Source organism: Syngnathus typhle, linkage group LG7 (assembly GCF_033458585.1).
Source record: "Syngnathus typhle isolate RoL2023-S1 ecotype Sweden linkage group LG7, RoL_Styp_1.0, whole genome shotgun sequence".
Classification (NCBI taxonomy): Eukaryota; Metazoa; Chordata; class Actinopteri; order Syngnathiformes; family Syngnathidae; genus Syngnathus; species Syngnathus typhle.
This window is the reverse complement of record NC_083744.1, coordinates 4,731,092-4,748,147: the sequence shown is the minus strand read 5'-3', so window position 1 is coordinate 4,748,147 and position 17,056 is coordinate 4,731,092. Positions and strand designations below refer to the sequence as shown.

General features: G+C 40.7%; 1 protein-coding gene across 3 annotated transcripts in view; it reads left to right on the top strand.

The window, feature by feature from the left end:
• Positions 1-144: 144 nt before the first annotated feature.
• The window catches only part of LOC133157551 (early endosome antigen 1-like), a 61,760-nt gene continuing 44,848 nt past the window's right edge, over positions 145-17,056 (top strand). Inside the window, exons 1-9 of one of the 3 annotated variants that reach the window (XM_061284176.1) lie at positions 145-1,311; positions 3,303-3,380; positions 3,470-3,582; positions 8,051-8,105; positions 9,353-9,383; positions 9,492-9,551; positions 9,667-9,767; positions 10,646-10,741; positions 10,820-10,909. In XM_061284176.1, coding sequence (XP_061140160.1) covers positions 1,288-1,311; positions 3,303-3,380; positions 3,470-3,582; positions 8,051-8,105; positions 9,353-9,383; positions 9,492-9,551; positions 9,667-9,767; positions 10,646-10,741; positions 10,820-10,909 — 648 coding nt within the window. In that variant the 5' untranslated portion in view covers positions 145-1,287. Of the gene's footprint in view, positions 1,312-3,302; positions 3,381-3,469; positions 3,583-8,050; positions 8,106-9,352; positions 9,384-9,491; positions 9,552-9,666; positions 9,768-10,645; positions 10,910-17,056 lie in introns of all 3 variants that reach the window. The other 2 variants (XM_061284175.1, XM_061284174.1) reach the window with 2 other exon arrangements.

The following is a 17,056-nucleotide window of genomic DNA, read 5'->3' as shown; positions in this document are numbered from 1 at the left end:
CGCTTCAATGGCAGAACGCGGATGGCATCAAATGAGAAGAATCCTTTATAAAAAATTAAAATTGACTAACGCAAACGTGAGTTCTTCATGTTTTTATTGAAAACAACATAGTGCTGACGCCTAAAGGGAAATGTACATTCGGCAGTTTGCAAACACATCCGTTAGACACATATAATCATATCAATTTAATTTCTAGTAGTAGTGTGGTCGCTTAATAAGTGGAAAGGAATGTGCAGGCTACATGAATTTGTTTTCTTCAAAGTATTGTGGAACAGGAGGTCCAGAAAGGGAGCATATCTCAAGGCCGATGGGAACGCGAAAAACAACTCGTCTTTGTGGTCCAGACACCTGTGCTGAGCAAGGGAAAACCCAAACGAGGAGGAGATGACCATCGACCATCGACCAATCAGCACACAACCTTTTGCATGTTTGAATATTCATATTGTGTTTCTTTAAAACTGGGCAACCCGGAAGACTGTGTCGTCTTTCTGGTCACGAAGCCACACGGGTTTTTGTGGTAAGGACCCAAGACCCAGGCGCCTGTATTAGCTTGCTTTGTCACGATTAAACAATTGGTAAATTCAGTCTGATTGATCTACTGGTCTTGTCTTTGACAGAACGAACTCGCAAAATTGTTAGGTGCGCCAGTGTGTGGATTAGAACATAGCAATTCTTGTGTTAAGTGTTGATCACAATTTGGAGTCAGATCAATAGCTAAAATCCGTATCCTAACACGCCGTACGACATGGGTTTTTCGCTTTCCAAATAAGGGGTCGTCACTAATTATTTGTGTTTAGATAAATGTCTGAGCTATAATGGTGTAATTAATGATTAAAACTTGAAAGTATCTGTTTATTGTATTCGTTTATATGTTTAATAAAGACAAAGCCATCACAAAACTGTTGTAATTATTTAGATTTTGATCTAAATTAGCCTTGAATAAAGACTAAGCAGTCACATGAATTAACAGAAAAAAATGGACAGCCGGACTCGGACTCATGGCCAAGAGGCCGGACTCGGACTCGGTGCAAAAATCCGACCGAGTCCTCAGCCCTGCTGTGTACTCTCATGTAGTTTGTAGTTCGCCACCAACCAACGATCCACTAGTTCGGTGCGTTTGTATTTCTAGACAGGACTTGTGTAGTCCACTGTACAGTCCCTCCAAGGACCCGCCCCTTCTCTGTTTTTCTCTGCCTGGTCTTGGTCAGGTGTCTGTGGTACAGCGACGCAAACGTTCCGTCTGGGAAACCGATTCAGGTTCGTGTTGGGACAAACGCTGAGAAGGCCATGCTCAGACGGAATTTACAAATGGTAAGCTTCCACGACAACATTCCGCGCTATATGAGGTTTAGTGGAGCCAAATATGATTTTTTTTTTTTTTAAACGTAGGCCCATCCCTGGTTTATACAGGAGGCGCCCCTTTTAAATCACAACCTGTCGCGGATGGGCGGTGTCATGTGTTCGAGACGACGGTTTACTGACAATGGCGGAAAATAGCACATCCCGCCAAGTCGCGGTCAATATATCAAGCGCTTCTTATGATGGGCGGCAAAAGTTAGCATTTGATGCTAACCCGTTTAAATTGAGGAAGGCTACTTTATTCAGTGGCGTTATCGACAGAGAACGTAAATTTTACAATAAAAAAAACACCGCTGCATAGTTTGGCAGCCTGGAAAAACACGCGAGGGTGTTATATATCAAGATAACATTACTGGCCAGCAAATACACGCACTTTATCTGTTTCCGTTAGCTATACAATGTTGGGTTGATTCATCAACCATTCCTTAAATGCTAATGGCCATTAGCCGGATTCTAACTGATCTTCTTTTTTTTTTTTTTTGCAGTTTAACCACTTATTTAGTCGTGAATTACCATGCGATAATTTAATACATCTCATTCATTGCAACAGACGACAGTGACGTGACCTTGTTTGTATGGGAGCCGTTTTTTCTTCATAACTCACTGTCGCGTTTATTTGCGAAACATCTGTATATGACACATTCCCATCCGAAACAGTGAAATGTGGCGAAATCTCTGCCCATTCAAGACAGCACCACTTTTACATTTGGCTTCATAAGAGATTAATGTCATCCTCACTGAATGGCATATGAAAGGTTTAAGGTTATTGGCTAAATGGAGCCTATTCTTGGAAAGAAATTTCTCGATCGTTATACAAAAGTAGCGTTCAAGTAACTCCTATATAGGTAAATGTAATGCTTATGTTTGGATGATCAATATTCTTCCCGCCCCCCGCCCCCCCCTTTGCTATGAAGTCAGACTGCAGTTCTGGTTAATGTTTGAAATGAGTGGAAGGGGTGTGTAATGATGCAGATTTACAGCCCTCCTCCACGCCTCCAAGTTCCTACCATATTATGGTCCCACAGTCCTGAGTCCTGACACAGATAAAGAGTTACCTCATGTATCAACTAAATAAAGTGAACGGGCCACATGATGGAGGCGAGACCTTTCTCCAGTAGAGCTGCAATGAGGTGACCCTCCCTGCTTCACAGTACTTCCGAGTGAAGGTGTTACACCGATTGGATCCTGGCCAATGTTCCAGCGCGCAGCCATTAGGAGCATTTGAATAACTGCACCACTTCGAGCTATCTGAACACGTCCTGTCCTGATTCGCGATGTGGGAAGATTTCTGCGCTGAAACCTGATGAGGCTGACGAGGCCATACAAATTAACACTGTTTCGTTTTGTTGTCCGGACCTTGGACTTTCACCCACAGTCTCCCCCCCACTTATGTTCCAATTGATTTGTTCCACAGTATATGCTAAAGCCTTCAAATAACTGTTGCAATATCCCAAATTCTTTAATCATTCCATTTGTCCTCATGTGGCAATCAGAACCGAACAGTTATAAGGACGGTATCTCACCTACCCAACATTAGTTGACAATAATAAGTTTAAAATGCACAAGAGATGAATGAAGAGCCACATTTCTCATCCGTACAACATACAGGACCCGTTGCTGCACCTATTTAATTACCTGCAGGCCAAGCACAGAAGGATAACAATGCAATAGTAGGTTGTAGCTTACAGGTAGGTTACAAATTGTGTTGAACTGCAATGTGCTGTATTAAATTTGTGTCCAATATTACAAACCTCTCAAGCTGGTTTATGTTTCTGCCCAGAAGTTTTTATATAGTTTTTGTACGTTTTTGTCGTTGGCACATGCAATTATACTTACTAGCTCATGCTATGGCAAGTCATAAAGGTCAATATTTAAAGTGATTTAGAAAGCTTACTCTTATTTTCAAGTTTAGCTGATCCCTTTCTGTTTCTCTTGTTTTCCAGATTCCTGGAATAGGAGGCGGTCAGAATGCAGAGTCGGAGCAGCCCACCACAGACGTTAGCCACGAGCAGACCTCTGAGGTAGTTAAATAAATTGTTAGGTTTGTTTTTTTTCCTAATTAGCAAGCCTGGCATAATTAACTTATTATTACATTGGCCTTTGTGTTTAGGGCTTCATCTGTCCTCAATGCATGAAGTCCCACAGCTCAGCAGAGGACTTGTCCAAGCATTATGAGCTGTTCCACGACACTGGAGACCTTCCTGCTCATGTGGCCCCCACTAGGTGGGATTGATTGCTATCCATTACTTCTATACCTCTTATTATATTGGGTGTTTGACTGAGGCCTGGTACACACATAATTGATCAAATCGTTAAAAAAAAAAAAAAAAATTAAATCTGTGACAGACAACCAAAATAAAGGTAGAACAGCTGTCATTTTGCAATTTTGGTGATGTTGTGTGGTCTGCTGCGATAATCTCAACAGAGAGCACCAGAACCATTAAGATTCTCTATCGCCATTAATCCTGAAACTAAGTCCACTGAGGCGGACATTTTTCATGATGGGAATTGAGAACCAGTTCTTGTTGAGACCTGGTTTCCACTTTCCCAATTCCTTGGAATCGTTTGCTATTTTGCTAGAAATTCCCTTAGCGATTCTAGTCCGCACGAATTACGTCACTACGCACGCTATGCAACATGCATGGCAACGTAGACAATGATGGCACCTGTGAGGTTGAAGCGCTCCAAAGTTTGGTCATATTTTGCTAAGAAGGACAAAAATAGAGCGACGTGCAATACTTGCAATGTTGAAATTTCATCAAAGGGAGGTAATATCTCTAATATGCAAAAGCATTTGTACTAGCATGTCACTAGTGTAACACTATGCGTTTGATCCGCTGCGGAGGGTCAGTCAACAACCTAGCACCAGCAGCAACATTAGCCCGAGCCCGACGTGCAGTTTTACTGCAGGTAACTGACAAACACAGCTTTTCATGCTCGCTCTAGTTCTATAATTGTAAAATCTGTCATGCAAATTGCATCTCATGTTTTATTTTAGATGACGACAAGAGATGCTGACTGGTTCAGACGCCAACAGTACTGTACCTCTAGCTTGTCCGTTCACGGAGGCAGGGAGGATCAAAATGTCTAACGAAAGGACTGATGAATGTCATTGTGCAGCGACAAAGTTTGTAGTGAAAGGCTTGCACCGATTTGCCACTGTAGAAGCCCCTGATTTTCGGTAGGTGATGATTTCTATTGTAGGAGAATGTTTGCATTCTTTACTCTTAGGCTTGTAATGTCATATTTACACAAAGTTGGAATATATAAAACAAAATCATCATAATCATTTGTGCTCCTTTCAGCCCCCCCCCCCCCCCCCCCCAAATGTGAATCGGTAAGAGAATTGAATCTTTAAACAGAATCGAAAATGAAATCGGAAAAAGCTTATCAATTGTGTGACCAGCTCGGTGGCCTAGCGGAAGAGTGTCCGCCCTGAGACTGGAAGGTTGTGGGTTCAAACCCCGGCCGGCTCATACCAAAGACTGTAAAAATGGGACCCATTGCCTCCCTGCTTGGCACTCAGCATTAAGGGTTGGAATTGGGGGGTTAGATCACCAACTGATTCCCGAGCGCGGCACCGCTGCTGCTCACTGCTCCCCTCTCCCCCAGGGGATGGATTAAAATCACACGGGGATGGGTTAAATGCAGAGGGCAAATTTCACCACACCCAGGTGTGTGTGTGTGTGTGTGTGTGTGTGTGACGATCATTGGGGCTTTAATCTTTAATTCCCATCCCTACTCATGATCTCACAAAAACGGTGGGACTTCTGGATATGCACGAGTATTGGGAACATTGTAAGATGGGGATGTCAATGAGAAAATACTTCTTTTGGGAAACACTTAATGGTGTCTGGGGAACCCACTTTTATTTATAAAAAATTAAAAGAAAAATGTTGCGTACATGTCACTGTTCATCGTCAAATACCCGGCCGGCCGGGGGAGACGTTGGCTTTCTCCACACTCATGTACATTTGTAGTCGTAAATATTGAACACTTTCATCAATTAAGATTGTTAGCCCCAACTTATTATTATTGAGATAAATCCACTGTAAACACATCCTAGACCAGGTGTGGGCAAACTACGGCCCGCGGGCCACATCCGGCCCACGGGACCGTTTAATCCGCCCCGCCAACCCTGAACAAATTGTATTATTAAACTTTTTTTTTTTGTGGTCATTTTGCCTGCAATGACTGCGTTTCCCCGGTAGATGGCGAAGCGCTCGCCTGTGCATTTACTACCGGAAGCCGTGTCAGAAAGCTCGGTGCACACTCACAAGTGCGTGTACGTACTCAGTAGTACGGACATGGCGCACTCTCGCTCTATTCGTATCAGTCCCGAATTTAGAGCGTGGGCTGTGACGACAGCATTCTTGTAATTCGCGCGCTGAGCTTTCAGATACAGTTTTACGCAAACCTTCCCCTGGAATCCTTCCATTAAAATGAGTCGCCCAAAGAAAAGCAAGGTGGACACAGTGCCGAGCGTTTAAAAGAGAGTGGCCAATTTGGCTCTACGTACGCGACGTGACGTTCAGCCACATGAACGCCAACATCAACCCGTCACAGATCGAGGTAAACGGACCAACACCTCGGTTCTCTCCTAAGAATTGCCACAACAAATTTTACTCCAGACTATGACGCACTAGCATAAAAGGGAGACCAACAACACTGTTCCCACTGAAAATGAAGGGGAGGCTCTCAAGTTTGTTGTAAAAAAAACAAAAAACATTTTGAATATGATTTGTACACATAGCAGGGATTGAAACTAGCGACCATTCTCATTTTCAAACAATGCAGGATGCTCAAGGACATTGATACACCACCTGTTTGCGACTAATCTTAACCTGTAAAGTTCTTAAGGCTTACTTTAAGGAAGTGTTTCCCGTTTCCTCACCTCTGTTACCAGGTGTTTGTGAGTTAAAACTCTGCTCTGATTTTCAGATACCCCTCACCGTGTTGCCGTTTTGATTACTTTATTTGGATGTATGCTTTCACCGATTCTTCAAGATCATGATATATTTGGTCAGAATGTTTGCCGTTTGATGTGATCTCATGAGATCTTTCATTAATCTGACCTGCAGGCACTGAAGTGATGGAGACTGTTATTCATAATAACATAAAATACGAGACTGTTATTCATAATAACAGTCTCGTATTTTATGAGAATCACTGATAGCAGGTTTTTAGTGTTTTTTTTTTTTTTTTTTAATGTTGTAAACGCATTTGTTTTCAAAAAGCTTGTTTGGAATATCCATGCTTTACTACCTACTAAAGGCCAAAATCTTTTATGCAATGACCTTTACAGGTCGCTTATATTACTTCACACAAACACTACGTCCATCTGCTCCTGGTTCGGCCCTCCGGTCCAAATTTAGAACCCAGTTCGGCCCGCGAGTCAAAAAGTTTGCCCACCCCTGTCCTAGACAGAAGGACAATCTTATAAAATAGTCAGGCATTTGACGTCCTTGGTCAGGAAGGGGATTAATCGGGACAGCCCGATTGTCTTTGTGTTTACCCAGAAGCCTATTTTATTTGATCGACACTTAGAGAAGTGAAAACCTTACTGTGGTACCTTCACGTAAGTGTGGCCCAAGTCACATAAAAGCTGTCACTCTGTCAATTCTTTTTTTGTGTACGATATGAATTTTTAGCCACAAGTCAGTTTCAGATCGGCCGCTTCCTCAATGAAGTGGGGAAAAATATTGAATTAAAGTGGCGCTTTGAGATACAAGTTTAATTCGCTCACACTTAGTTTGATTCGCTCACACTTGTACATCAAATCCCATTTCCTCATTGAAATGAATAGAACGTCACTCCAGACCAATGGAAAAAAAGTGCAATGTTTTTTGTATAGCACTCTATAATACTTTATTTGATAAACAAGATCGAGTAATCAGTTTGCGCATCATGAGTTAATGCTGCAATCCAACTCGTTCTGCAGCTCCTTCTGGTGTACCGCCTTGGCCACTAGGAGGGAGTATAATACTGTACTGTCATGCTGTATAAGAAGAAGAAGCACTATTCTTTGATTGTATTTACAAAGAACAGTGCTTCCTCATCCTTTACACTGCTATTGCTATAAGTGACTCATGCTGTAATATGAGTCATTTTTCGTACTAGTTGAAGGATTAATGTCTGTGAGTATTGCTATATTATTTGTGTATATGTGTCACTCCACTATTTGTGTTCAAGTATGTAAAGTAAAGAAAGCTTTTTTAAGGCAACGCCACGTGGTTGGTTGAAATGCGATATGTGGAACTTGCTTTGTTAGTCATGTTTACTTTGATTCTAAACTTCAACGGCAAGTAGCATTAATCAGCATGAAGCCTCATTTGTTTTCCAATAATCTTTTACTGTCTCCCAAATTACCTCAGATGACAATTCATAGCCTTGTTGCTCTTTAATCTGCGGATTTTTTGAGATTGGATCAATAGAACCTCTGCAATCCATATTTGGATCCTCATTTGTGTTAATACATGATGGAGCAAGAATCACTTTCACACCGTGGACTGAATTCTTAACAATACATTTACTGATTACCATGATCATCCCCATCAATTATCCTGGGGCTCAATTTGAAGGTACAACCATGACTAATCACAAGTTAATTGCAGCGAAGTTGGACATTTATAGAGCTATAACTATGCCTAGCAGGAATTCTAAACAAAAATGATTCCTGTCTTTAATTTAGGGAAGACCGATCAAGGTTGCGACAAGAGGTCCAGGACCTTCATACATCGGTTAAGGTATGTGCTTTCTTCACATTTCACTTCACTTCAAACTTCACTTTAAACTGCACAGTCATTTGTGTTCATTTAAATATTTATTTGATTCGCTTTTGTCAGGTCTAAATACCATCAGACATTTAACCACACGGTGGAAGGAAGAGGAGAAAAGAACCAGAACAGGTTTACTCGCGAGGAGAACGATAGAGAGAGGAAACTCGGTTACAATCTCAAAATCAAAGTCAAAGTCTGCTTTATTGTCAACATCGTCACATGCCGAGACACACAAAGACATCGAAATTACGTTTTCCCTATCCCCCGGTGACAAATCATATTACACGATATGTCTGAAGACGTATTACAAGTAAACAACGCAATATAAAAAACAAGAAGGCACAATCTCCATCAATTCTGAGTTCTCCCTCCACGTGCTCCTCTATTTAATGTTTTGGTTGCTCTGCTTACAGAGGCGTTGCTACACTAAAGGGAGGGAAGATTGTGTCTGTAGCAACGTTGATTAGCTAAGGAATGTAGTGTGGTGTGAATTAGCACTTCATTGACGGCCCGTGACCCCCGCAGAGTTTGTCCATCTGTTCTTCTCCAGCTGTTGGCCGAGTAGTCCGCGAGTGAGATCAGATAACTTCAATTGCCCCTTTCCTGTGGAACAATGCAACTCAACCTTGGCTAGACTTTATCTACTTAGTAAATTAACACGCAATAAGAATGAGTGACTTGTCCTAAACACTTGAACAAACATTGAGTAAATATGGGATAACTTGTAACAATCTATGAACCAAACCTACAGTTAACTAAAAGGAATGAAGTTTCTTTCAACCAAATAAGAACATTTCGCCTATGCAAATAAGCTCTGCTCATTGTTAGTGAAGGCCTCTTACAGGAACAAAAACACACAGATAACATAAGGACAGGAAGGATACATATATGGCTGACAGGGATCAAAAGACATCCCTGTCACTAAAGAGAAAGAACCTAGATAAAAGGAAAGCCATAAACTCGTAAATGACAAGGCTTTACTTCAATGATTCCAACAGCTTTCTATTTAGGAAGAAAGATGGTTTTCCGGGGAGCTGAAAAAAGAATTAGACAAAGTCCAAGGAGACCTGAAGCAAGTAATTCCTTCAAGATGTTTCACCTTGTGTTAAAGAGGCTTCACTCATTAGAAATGTTGTGAAATAGTTTGTTATCAACACTGTGGGGATGCTTTGTCTTGTGGTATGGTGTCACAATGTTTTCCCTCAATCCCACAGAATGACGGACAGATGAGCTCAGAGGATTCAGGTGGGGCCTGCAAAACACCCACATGTATGCATATGCAAGATGATAACAATGTCACTAATGTGTGTTTCTGCCCCCCCCCCCCCCACACACACACACACACACACACAGTACTAGAAATGAAGTTAAAGGGATCTGAGACGGTGGCCCGGCTGGCCGCAGAGATAGTAGGTTAGTGTGTGCAAGGGAATAACGTCCCATCGATGCCCAGTCCATCCACTTGGCTGAGCTTTTATTATATCTTTGCTATATTGATGAACTAAGTTGGTCTTGTGTCAATCTCTAGATATAAAGTCCCGTTATGACAAAGAGAAGAGTTTAAGGGAAGCTGCTGACCAGAAGACTGAGCTGCTTCAGCAAGAGAATGAGAAACTCCAGACTGAACTGGTACAACAAACAATACATCGTTAATATTAGGCGACTCTGGGCATGTGAAAACATTTGAGACACATTTGTGATCAATTTGACTTGACAATAAGTTTGTGCCTATTCTCGATGGTATTAGAATACATGAGCATTGCCCTCATTGAAAAGATCAAGAAAAATGTTGAACGTCGTTGAGCACTTGTCCAAAAATGGCCAGCGCGCATGCACCTATGGATGAACTAGACATGCAGTCTTGTCGGCAAATTATGTCTCGCGCTTGTAAGAATTGAAATCTTTATTTAAGTTATGACTCCACTTGTCAATCATTCGTTAGTTCTTTTAAGCACTGAAGCAGGCTGCAAAAACGTATTACAAAAAAATATCTATTTTGGCATCACGCTCCAACTTAGAATGTTTCACAACCGGTTCCTTTTTGTCTACCTCAAATGGGTAGGGGAAGGGGAGCTTTATGTCAACCTTCAAGACGTCATGTCACACAGACTGCAGTACCTAATCCTATTCATAGCTCCCTTTCTCATTGTAGTGCTACTACAAGAGTCAGCATTTCTGTCCCTGAAAGGAAACGTAAAATTGAGTTGGTGCAGTATTAGTATTTTTTTTTAACCAAGCACCACCACAGACTTGTAGATTAGACACTCTGTCATTCTTTTCGTTCTTCCAGTCTGCTGTCAAACATGTTAAGCAGCAAAACAATGTCTCGTGGTATGAAGGGTTTGATTTGATGGTTGTGGGTGAAGGTTTATGCCTTCACGCACTGTTACCTTTGTAACACTACGATGACCTACGATTGTCAGGAGGATAGATTTGGGGCTAAAATCACGGCGATAATCCTGTCTTGTGGCTATTTTTGTCACCTCCTCTTGCACTCTTCCGAGAAGCAAGCCACAGATGAGCAGGTGGCCACCCTGAGGCGCAAAGTTGACGACACGACGGCAGCCATGCAGGAGCTGGGCCGAGAGAACCAGTCCCTCCGGGTTAGTGAGCCACAGAGCCTACCTTTTCAGAGAAGAGCTGCTTCATATTTGCTGCGTTTGGTTCTTACGATTAAGCAGTCCCAGAGTCTTGCCAGGAAATGGGCAGAGGATCACGAGGTGCGGAACTGCATGACGTGTCACAAAGGCTTCTCTGTCACTGTCAGGAAGGTAAGAAGGAAGTTCAGATAAGTCTGAAGGCCATTCACACGATAACAAGACTCCAACCGGCGGCATTATGACCGATCAGCAGAATAAAATCCAACGGCGTCTGTACTCTAAAAATGCTCCGATACCATGACACACAATCTCGCTCTTTTTTTCTCTTTGCCTTGTCCAAGTGTCAAGTAAACTGCGGTTACATATACGTAGCAACAGTGAAATAAAACTTACTGTTGACAAATTGACACAGATGAAGACAAAGCACATTTTTGGGTATCATTTTGTTAAGTAAATAGGTAAAGGTTTTGTTCGTTTACCAAATGGAGTATAATTTCAGTTCGTTTATTTTTATTTAAAAAAAACATTTTTGTTTTATCTTTCATTCATTGACAAAAATGTTTTGTCAACTTTTGTTTGAGTTATTTCATTTCTTTTCATTACCTATAATAACCTTGACTCTGACTGAAGAAAGGTTTTAGGTTACGAGTGCAATTTATGCAAATGATGTAATCTTGATCAAAGTCAAAAAGTCAAAGTCAGCTTTATTGTCAATCTCTCCACATGTCACAACACACACAGAGACCGAAATTACGTTTTTCTCTATCCCACGGTGACGAGACACATAACACGATAGACGTACAAGTACGCGACACAATATAAAAACAAGAAGGAAAAAATTCAAACAATCAATAGTAAGAGTGATGAATAAATAATAAATAAACAGATAACACAATAAACTAGAATTTTGCAATTTCTGGAGAAATTGCGTGTGAAGGCGAAATGTATGAATAACTTTTTCGGGGAATGCTGCCGAACGATGTTAAAACGTGTTGAATTACTTGAGAAATGTAGAATATTTGGAGAATTTGTAGTGAATTTCAAAATTGAAAGTCTGGAATATTTGGTAAGTGGGAAGTTGTGGAATAGGTAGGCAAAAGATGTACAGTTGAAAGTTGGAACGGGTTGAATCAGTTAAAAAATGTAGAAGTTAGAGCAAATGTTGAATCCCCATAGAGAATGAATGGGAAAATAAAAAAAAGCAATTGCGCCAAAATCTTTCTAAATTTGGAACAAAACAAAAAAAAACAGCCTCAGGAGGTTCACTTTTGGGGTAAAAATGTTGAAACGGGTTAAATCGGACAAAAAACGAAGACGTTAGCGCAAATGTAGCTATTTGGGGCACTTAGTGTTGAAATAAGGTCACTTCCGGCGTGCTTCGGGTCATTTCCGGTCTAATTTGGGTCACTTCCGGTTTATTTGGGACACTTCCGGTTTAATATAGGTCACTTCCGGTTTAGCTGAGGTCACTTCCGGTGTATTTGGGGTCACTTCCGGTCTTAAAAGGTCACTTCCGGTTCATTTGGGGTCACTTCCGGTTTGATTTGGGGTCACTTCCGGTTTACCAGACGTCACTTCCGGTCTATTTGGGGTCACTTCCGGTTTATTTGGGTCACTTCCGGTTTAATTTGGGTCACTTCCGGTTCGTCTGAGGTCACTTCCGGTTTATCAGGGGTCATTTCCGGTCTAAAAAGGTCACTTCCGGTACATTTGGGGTCACTTCCGGTTTGATTTGGGGTCACTTCCGGTTTACCTGAGGTCACTTCCGGTCTATTTGGGGTCACTTTCGGTTTGATTTGGGGCACTTCCGGTTCATTCTGGGTTCATTGGTGGCACTTCAGGGTCATCCAAGATGGCCGCCACACTGGAATTGGGGGTCAAGGGTTGAATTGTGTAAGCATAGTGGAAGTGGGGGTGAATGGGAGTGAATGTGGGAAGAATAAGGTGAATTAAGTGAATAAATTTGGAATGGGTTGAATCGGTTGAAAAATGTAGAAATGAGAAGGGAAAAAGGAATTGGGTGTGAATTTCAAAATAAAAGATGTGAAGTTTTTGGTAAGTGGGAAGTTGTGGAATAGGTAGAAAAATGATGAACAGTTGAAAGTTGGAATGGGTTGAATCGGTTGAAAAATGTAGAAATGAGAAGGGAAAAAGGAATTGTGTGGGAATTTCAAAATAAAAGATGTGAAGTTTTTGGGACGTGGGAAGTTGTGGAATAGGTAGAAAAATGATGAACAGTTGAAAGTTGGAATGGGTTGAATCGGTTGAAAAATGTAGAAATGAGAAGGAGAAAAGGAAATATTGGAGAATTGGGTGTGAATTTCAAAATAAAAGATGTGAAGTTTTTGGTAAGTGGGAAGTTGTGGAATAGGTAGAAAAATGATGAACAATTGAAAGTTGGAATGGGTTGAATCGGTTGAAAAATGTAGAAATGAGAAGGGAAAAGGAATTGGGTGTGAATTTCAAAATAAAAGATGTGAAGCTTTTGGTAAGTGGGAAGTTGTGGAATCAGTAGAAAAATAATGAACAGTTGAAAGTTGGAATGGGTTGAATCGGTTGAAAAATGTAGAAATTAGAGTAGAAAAACGAAATTTTAGAGAATTTTGGTTGAATTTCAAAATAAAAGAGGTGAAGTTTTTGGTAAGTGGGACGTTGTGGAATAGGTAGGCAAAAGATGAACAGTTGAAAGTTGGAACGAGTTGAATCGGTTGAAAAATGTAGAAGTTAGAGGTGAAAAACGAAATTTCGTGAAAATTTGTCGGAATTTTTAACGTGAAAACGTGAAATTTTCGAATTTGGGAATTTTGGGAATGTCGAGAATCCTTCCGAATGTGATTAGAATGTGCTGAATGATGTGAATTTCAAATTGGAACGACGTAAATGTGAAATGTCGAATGTGCCATTAAGAATGAATGGGGAAAAATTTGTCGGAATTTTGGGAATTTTGCGGAATCGGAAAATTTTCGGAACGAGCAAAATACAAGCGCTCGTCGCGTGAATATTTGGAATACGTGAAAAGTGGAATGGAGTGAATCGGATGAATTATGTGGAAGATGAAACGTGTCAAAAAAGTGTGGAGAAACGTAGAGAATAATAATAACTAGAATTTTGCAATTTCTGGAGAAATTGCGTGTGAAGGCGAAATGTATGAATAACTTCTTCGGGGAATGCTGCCGAACGATGTTGAAACGTGTTGAATTACTTGAGAAATGTAGAATATTTGGAGAATTTGTGGTGAATTTCAAAATTGAAAGTTTGGAATATTTGGTAAGTGGGAAGTTGCGGAATAGGTAGGCAAAAGATGAACAGTTGAAAGTTGGAATGGGTTGAATCGGTAGAAAAATGTAGAAGTTAGAGTAGAAAAACGAAATTTTGGAGAATTTGGTTGAATTTTAAATTTGGAATTGTTGGTAAGTGGGAAGTTGTGGAATAGGTAGGCAAAAGATGAACAGTTGAAAGTTGGAACGGGTTGAATCAGTTAAAAAATGTAGAAGTTAGAGCAAATGTTGAATCCCCATAGAGAATGAATGGGAAAATAAAAAAAAGCAATTGCGCCAAAATCTTTCTAGATTTGGGACAAAACCAAAAAAAACGGCCTCAGGAGGTTCACTTTTGGGGTAAAAATGTTGAAACGGGTTAAATCGGACAAAAAACGAAGACGTTAGCGCAAATGTAGCTATTTGGGGCACTTAGTGTTGAAATAAGGTCACTTCCGGCTTGATTCGGGTCATTTCCGGTCTAATTTGGGTCACTTCCGGTTTATTTGGGTCACTTCCGGTTTAAAACAGGTCACTTCCGGTTTAGCTGAGGTCACTTCCGGTTTATTTGGGGTCATTTCCGGTCTAAAAAGGTCAATTCCGGTTCATTTGGGGTCACTTCCGGTTTGATTTGGGGTCACTTCCGGTTTACCAGAGGTCACTTCCGGTCTATTTGGGGTCACTTCCGGTCTATCTGGGGTCACTTCCGGTTTATTTGGGTCACTTCCGGTTTAATTTGGGTCACTTCCGGTTCGTCTGAGGTCACTTCCGGTTTATTAGGGGTCATTTCCGGTCTAAAAAGGTCACTTCCGGTACATTTGGGGTCACTTCCGGTTTGATTTGGGGTCACTTCCGGTTTACCTGAGGTCACTTCCGGTCTATTTGGGGTCACTTTCGGTTTGATTTTGGGCACTTCCGGTTCATTCTGGGTTCATTGGTGGCACTTCAGGGTCATCCAAGATGGCCGCCACACTGGAATTGGGGGTCAAGGGTTGAATTGTGTAAGCATAGTGGAAGTGGGGGTGAATGGGAGTGAATGTGGGAAGAATAAGGTGAATTAAGTGAATAAATTTGGAATGGGTTGAATCGGTTGAAAAATGTAGAAATGAGAAGGGAAAAAGGAATTGGGTGTGAATTTCAAAATAAAAGATGTGAAGTTTTTGGTAAGTGGGAAGTTGTGGAATAGGTAGAAAAATGATGAACAGTTGAAAGTTGGAATGGGTTGAATCGGTTGAAAAATGTAGAAATGAGAAGGGAAAAAGGAATTGGGTGGGAATTTCAAAATAAAAGATGTGAAGTTTTTGGGACGTGGGAAGTTGTGGAATAGGTAGAAAAATGATGAACAGTTGAAAGTTGGAATGGGTTGAATCGGTTGAAAAATGTAGAAATGAGAAGGAGAAAAGGAAATATTGGAGAATTGGGTGTGAATTTCAAAATAAAAGATGTGAAGTTTTTGGTAAGTGGGAAGTTGTGGAATAGGTAGAAAAATGATGAACAATTGAAAGTTGGAATGGGTTGAATCGGTTGAAAAATGTAGAAATGAGAAGGGAAAAGGAATTGGGTGTGAATTTCAAAATAAAAGATGTGAAGCTTTTGGTAAGTGGGAAGTTGTGGAATCAGTAGAAAAATAATGAACAGTTGAAAGTTGGAATGGGTTGAATCGGTTGAAAAATGTAGAAATTAGAGTAGAAAAACGAAATTTTAGAGAATTTTGGTTGAATTTCAAAATAAAAGAGGTGAAGTTTTTGGTAAGTGGGACGTTGTGGAATAGGTAGGCAAAAGATGAACAGTTGAAAGTTGGAACGAGTTGAATCGGTTGAAAAATGTAGAAGTTAGAGGTGAAAAACGAAATTTCGTGAAAATTTGTCTGAATTTTTAACGTGAAAACGTGAAATTTTCGAATTTGGGAATTTTGGGAATGTCGAGAATCCTTCCGAATGTGATTAGAATGTGCTGAATGATGTGAATTTCAAATTGGAACGACGTAAATGTGAAATGTCGAATGTGCCATTAAGAATGAATGGGGAAAAATTTGTCGGAATTTTGGGAATTTTGCGGAATCGGAAAATTTTCGGAACGAGAAAAATACAAGCGCTCGTCGCGTGAATATTTGGAATACGTGAAAAGTGGAATGGAGTGAATCGGATGAATTATGTGGAAGATGAAACGTGTCAAAAAAGTGTGGAGAAACGTAGAGAATAATAATAACTAGAATTGCAATTTCTGGAGAAATTGCGTGTGAAGGCGAAATGTATGAATAACTTTTTCGGGGAATGCTGCCGAACGATGTTGAAACGTGTTGAATTACTTGAGAAATGTAGAATATTTGGAGAATTTGTGGTGAATTTCAAAATTGAAAGTTTGGAATATTTGGTAAGTGGGAAGTTGTGGAATAGGTAGGCAAAAGATGAACAGCTGAAAGTTGGAATGGGTTGAAAAATGTAGAAATTAGAGTAAAAAACGAAATTTGGGAGAATTTGGTTGAATTTCAAATTTCGAATTTTTGGTAAGTGGGAAATTGTGGAATAGGTAGGCAAAAGATGTACAGTTGAAAGTTGGAACGGGTTGAATCAGTTAAAAAATGTAGAAGTTAGAGCAAATGTTGAATCCCCATAGAGAATGAATGGGAAAATAAGAAAAAGCAATTGCGCCAAAATCTTTCTAAATTTGGAACAAAACAAAAAAAACGGCCTCAGGAGGTTCACTTTTGGGGTAAAAATGTTGAAACGGGTTAAATCGGACAATAAATGAAGACGTTAGCGCAAATGTAGCTATTTGGGGCACTTAGTGTTGAAATAAGGTCACTTCCGGCTTGATTCGGGTCATTTCCGGTCTAATTTGGGTCACTTCCGGTTTATTTGGGTCACTTCCGGTTTAAAACAGGCCACTTCCGGTTTAGCTGAGGTCACTTCCGGTCTAAAAAGGTCACTTCCGGTTCATTTGTGGTCACTTCCGGTTTGGTTTGGGGTCACTTCCGGTTTACCAGAGGTCACTTCCGGTCTATTTGGGGTCACTTCCGGTCTATTTGGGGTCACTTCCGGTTTATTTGGGTCACTTCCGG